The 6020-nt window shown below is 32.0% G+C and overlaps 1 protein-coding gene across 1 annotated transcript in view; it reads right to left on the bottom strand.

The window, feature by feature from the left end:
- Positions 1–4725: 4725 nt before the first annotated feature.
- The window catches only part of LOC115880886 (neuropeptide CCHamide-1 receptor-like), a gene marked incomplete at its 5' end in the record, with an annotated part of 6737 nt that continues 5442 nt past the window's right edge, over positions 4726–6020 (bottom strand). Inside the window, one exon of the mRNA XM_030898215.1 lies at positions 4726–4882. Within this exon, the coding sequence (XP_030754075.1) occupies positions 4726–4882 (157 nt within the window). The remainder of the gene's footprint in view (positions 4883–6020) is intronic.

The following is a 6020-nucleotide window of genomic DNA, read 5'->3' as shown; positions in this document are numbered from 1 at the left end:
CCAAACTTTCTGTATGATTATTTTTAATTTTTACGTATGATATGTTTATTTATGTTATGTTCTTTAAAATCAAAGAAGCGATTGCCATACATTACTAACATCTACAGATGCATGAGCAATACATTTATTTTCGTTAGATTGTATTAAAAAAGCCTCTTTTATTTTTCTTTTAGAGGCTATTGCTTCTTTCATTATAATTTTGGCGTTATTAAAATTTATTCTGTGCCCTGTGTCCCACGAATGCTGACAAATCTTAGATTTGTGAAAATCTCCCTTTCTTAAATAATCTTTATGTTCTTTCTTTTCTCTCTTTATATTCTAACATTTAAGAGTCTAGATGTTTCACCAATGTAAAATTTATCGCATTCACATGGTATTTGGTATATTACATTTTTTGTTTGTTGTTCTGTATTCATTGGTTTAGTATGTGATAAAATGGATCTAAGTGTATTTTGTGTTTTGAAAGATGTTCGTATGTTACGTATATTGTTTTCCTATCCTTCTTATTTTTTCCGAAACGCCTCGTATGTATGGAATTGTAAGTTGTATATATTGTGTATTGTTATCATTGTGTCTACGATTTGGGGTTTGTATTTCGTTTAATGTTTTGTCAATAAAATATGGTGGATAGTCGTTTTTTATTAATGTATTTTTTAAGTGGTTTATATCTCTGTTTAGTGAAATGTCGTCTGAACATATTATTTTTACCCTATCATATAAACTTTTTATAACACCTTTTTTTACACTTATACTGTGATTAGATGCGAAATTTAAGTATCTATCTGTGTTTGTGCAGAGAAACAGTTTTTGCAGACGTATCTGTTTTAAAAAACTAAAGTGTTCTCGAACAGTTGAATTTAAATATTTTAAATAGTTTTTTATTTTTTGTATCTTTTTTTGCTTCCGACGACGCCGACGGAAAGAGATAAACTTTCCGAAATGTTTGCATGCATTTTTTTTGATGAAATGCATTTTTTTGTTCGTTAGGCAATTAGTTTCCGTTTCGGGTTTTTTCCGTTTGGACGTAGAAGTGTTTACAAAAAATAGCTATTTTATTTTGTAGATTTTCTTGCAGTGGCGAAATACCCTTATAGGATTTTTTTTGGTGACGCAACATTTATTTTGTAAAAATCTTTTATGATTAGATATAGTCATGTATTAATTAACTATTAATTAAATTTTAATGGGTTTCCAAAATTGATACATACTCGAGAATTGAACAAGCAAAATGCGCTGCAGATAATAACAGATCAAAAGCATTAAATACAGCCATTAATTAAAGTCATGTTTATAAACACGTTGTTAGTGTTTACTTATTCACTAACAACGTGCGTCTAACTATGTATTAACAGGGATATGGTAATAGCAAATAATATTTATTGAGATTGGTTTCTTTGGATAAACAATGCATTACAGTTCAAATAAATTACATTGCAAAAATTAAAAATGTTATATTAAGGCAAATAATAAAATTAAAAAATACACAAAATGCTAAAAACATCTAAAATATTATTACAAAGTTATAGAATTATTACAATAATTTATCAAAGCCATTCTATTCAACATCAAATTACTGCAAAAGCTTTTGTATCATTTTTCGTTCTTTAAGGAAAAGAAATTCCACTAGTAAAGTATTTATCTTTTTATGTGACACCGTCGAACTTGCCTGAAATAAAAATCTCATTTTATCGTAAAAAATATCCTCAGAATGGTGCGAAAGGCAATAAAATAAGACACTAGTATCAGTATATTTTTTGCGTATAACGTATATCTTTGTCCGTTCTCTACGTCTTCCCAGTGAAATGTCCTTTATATTCTTTCACTTCATAGGGTTAATAAAGTAGATCCTTTGTCAAGGTTTGGCGGCTTCAAAAGGACTATAGCAACTGTATTTTTAACAGTAGTCTTCTTTCTTGACTGTTTATGTATTTAAATCATAATTTAGTATTTTTTATAACATTGATGTACAATCAATATAGTATGTTTAATATAAAACAATAGGGGGTATATTGTTTTATTAGGGTAGAAATGATACTTTTCGTGGCAGGGTTGTACGTTTGACATTACAAGACAGGCGAGGCACAAAAAGTATTTTTTACTACGAATAGAACATGCTATTTTTTTCAAACGTCACCAATAATTTTTTAAACAATTTCAAACGTTGCAAATAGTATAAAAATATTTAGAAGTAATACCCCTGTAAGTAATAATATAGAAACTATGGTTATACTAGTTGAATTTGACGCTTCATGTCAGTTTAATAATATATTTTTGTACTTTTGTGCTTAGGCGTAAAAGTGCTTTACCTTTATTATTATTATTTGTATAATGTTTTGTATTATCTTTTGTTTGTTTGTTTGTGTACCTTGTTTGTTTACTTTGTTTGTTTAGTTTACCTTTTAGTCCAGGAAATACATAATTTTAGGTTACAAAATTCATGGTAGTTCTGGATATATGCTTGTCTTATGTTTTTCGGGTTGCTGAATGCGAATTTTCAACTTCCCACCAAAAATTTCCCCCGCCACCCCCTCATATTTAAAAAAAAAGATAAAAATATCGTTTTTTGGAATAGAAGTCGATATTTTGTTTACTTTACAAAAAACTATCTGCAAATTCAGAAAGTGGACAAAACTTGCGACAAAAAAGATCATATATTTTTTCTCGAAACATGCGCTTCGGTGCATAACGCGCGCCGGGACATGAGACCAGTGGTTTTCACAGCTTTTGCGACCTTGCCTATTTATCGATGTTCAGTTTCTTGATTTATCCCCTCCTCTGTTACACCTGTTATAAAAACAGACAATGAAATTCGACTGAAAGACTCGTTTTACATTATCGACGGCGGATTCCTTCTCCATCGTGTACTGTGGCAACAAAATACAACTATCGCATCTATTTGCGTAGCCTATGTTCAATTTGTTAGGTCAAAGTACTCCACAAAAAATAGTATTGTCGTTTTCGATGGTTATGCAAACGACATCGAAAACCACAATACAAATCGGGCGCAGAAAGATTGCGAAGAGAAAGAAAGCAATCACCTGTTGACATAATCTTTGATGAGTCTATGACTCCTACTGTTGCCCAGGAAAAATTTTTATCCAACAGCAGAAATAAACATCGCCTCATTGAAATGATTAAAAAAAGTTTGAATTGGAATATTTACCAGTGCGACGAGCAGACGAAGATGCAGAATGTCTTATAGTTCATACAGCAATTGTAATTGCATGAATTCATCCACCAGTGATTATTGTCAGCGAAGATATCGATTTGTTAGTTCTATTGACTGCACTTTCTCAATCCGCCAATGTTTATTCATGAAGCCGGGTAAAGGCAAAATTCCACAACAGATCCCCTCGTCTTCTGGTCTTGAAACACAGCGGCTAAAGCTATACTATTTTTACACGCTTTCAGCGGCTGTGACTCTATGTCTGCGATATTTGGTCACGGTAAAACCAAATTTGTCGTAAAGTCCTCGTCCAAAACCCAGATCTTCACTCCCCGACTCAGCTGTTTCAAACTCCAAATGCTGACGTACAAGCTATCGCAAAGACAGGAAATCAATTTTTACTTCGTTTGTATGGTTGCAAGGATGAAACAATGACTTTAAATGGCTTTAGACATCAGTGTTTCATTAGGACTGCGTACAACAGTAAACACAACCTAGCTTCTTTGCCTCCAATTGAAGCTGCTGCTAAGCAACACTCAGTGAGGACCTACCACCAAGTCCAACTTTGGCAAGGAAATGTCATGGAACCACAGAAATGGGGCTGGAAAAAAACCAGCTGCGGACTATCTCATGTCACTACCTTTAATCTCTCGCTCCATCAAAACTTCTAAAGCTTATCTCCTGCAGGTGTAAAAAAGGCTGCGCGTGTGGATGCAAGAAAAGTGGGTTGAAATGTTCAATAATGTGCCTCGAGCGCAACAATTCATGCGATAATAGCCCTGGAGATATCGTTGAGGATTTGGATGAAGAGGATCCGCAAGCAGAAGAAGTCGAACGTTTGTTTGAAAAGGTCAATCAAGCTGATGGGATTACTTTGGAGAAAAAGTGACGTAGATAAACCTGGACCGTCAGCTGCAGTTAAGCGAAGAAGAATAATTTAAATGTATTGCCCAGATGTGTTAAAATATTAGTATTTATTTTCTTTTGTTAAAAAATTCCATTACTAATAAAATTATATTTTTTAAACATGAAGATGTTTATTTTCAAACTGCCTGAAAATAGGTAAAGAAAAGTTCGAGGTAAGGGGGGGTAAAACCACTTTGCTGTAATCTTTGATGTATTACTAACATTTTATTTTTTGAATTATCCTATTATCTCTCTCTTCTTTTCTTCTTTTATGGGCTACACATTTTTAAATATTGATTTCAGAGATTTTTTTATTGACAAAAACAATATTTTTAAATAATTTTAATTATCGCAGCAATAATAGCTCGAAGTTTTCGTCGTATCGAATGAATAAGGGTAGTTACTCTTTCTTGATTTATAGCTTGATGACTCAAAAAAATACTTTACAATAGCTAAGGCTAGCATTAACGAAGATTCATCCGTTAATGCTAGCCATAGCTCCTGTAAAGTTTGTGGAGGAATAAGACGACGATGAACAGTTCTTTTAAGTTCATCGCACAAATGTTCGATTGGATAGAGGTCGGGACTACAAGGAAGCCAGTCCAATCTTTGTAGTACAACCTCATCCAGATACTCGTTAACTACTCGTAGTCCTAACTCGTTACCCCGCGCCACGTGTAGGGCCTGGCATTATCATGCATCAGTATAAACTGATTTCCAATGAAAGGAGCAAATGGAACGACAACTTCTTGGAGGACATCTTCAATAGAAAGGTGGGTATTGAGAGCTCCATTTTCAACAAATTGAAGACTAAAAGTATCAATACTTTATTTAAAAATGTGTGTCTCATAAAAGAATAGAAGCAATTGGATAATTCAAAAAATAAAATGTTAGGAGTGCATCTAAGATTACAGCAAAGTGTTTTTTTATCCAAAATGCCCGCCCCATTTTTTCCACAGGGTGTTTTAAATTTATTGCAAAAAACGAAGTTTTAATTTACCCCGGTATAAACCCACGTAACAGAAATATATAAGCCATTAAAATAATAAAAAATAATGCCAACAAATTTATATACAAACTAATACCATTATCATAAAAATCAGATTACAAATTCAAAAGTTATGAAACATTAAAACTTAATCTAAATTTTAGGCTGGCGGAATTTTGTGCCGGGGAGTTTATACAGGGTGTCCCAGAAATAAGTGCAAGTATTTTAACTGGTAGTATAGTTCAATCCCAGAAACACGCTTATGAGTTTTTTTTCGCGAAAAAAAAATTTGAAAATTCGAAATTTTTTGAAGAATTTTTTTGATTTCTTTTTAGTTTTTAGTTAAAAACATAATTTCTTGATAAAATGGCAACATAGGTAGAAAATCCAGAAAAGATCCAGTGGTTCTCTAAATTTTAGCAAAAAATAATTTTGTTTTGAAATTTTCGAAGTAAAATAACTCCGTTATTTTGGATTTATTTGAAAAAGAATAAAGAGAAAATATGTATCTTTTATTGAGATCTACTACGCCTGTGTAAATAAAAATTATACCCATGCAAATTAAGCATTGGGTATTTTTAATAGGTACTTTGAGTTAAACAATTTGTTATACACTTTAAATTTAAATGGAACAGACTATAATCTAATTAAGCTACATTAAGTCATTACTTTCCATTTCAATTTGAGATGAAAATAATTGTTTTAAATTAAATTATTATCTTTACTTCCCTAGTCTGCGGCAACACTTATTAAAACTAGCCCTAGAGTCAAATATACTTCATTAATTTCTAACTCCATTTATAGAGGCAGTTAAATGAACTCTGTGAGGCATCCTAAAACTTTTACTGCTAATTAGATTTATCTGTCAATAATACGAACTGCCGGCAGTTTGACTTAATAACGAATAATAAATATATTTTCTGCTTTAGCGAGAATCTCAAGCTTGTAGTCCGGGAGTGG

The sequence above is a fragment of the Sitophilus oryzae genome, unplaced genomic scaffold (genome assembly GCF_002938485.1).
Source record: "Sitophilus oryzae breed Bouriz unplaced genomic scaffold, Soryzae_2.0 scaffold_1085_pilon_pilon, whole genome shotgun sequence".
In the NCBI taxonomy this organism is placed as follows: domain Eukaryota; kingdom Metazoa; phylum Arthropoda; class Insecta; order Coleoptera; family Curculionidae; genus Sitophilus; species Sitophilus oryzae.
The sequence above is the reverse complement of the archived record's forward strand: the minus strand, read 5'-3'. Positions and strand labels throughout refer to the sequence as shown.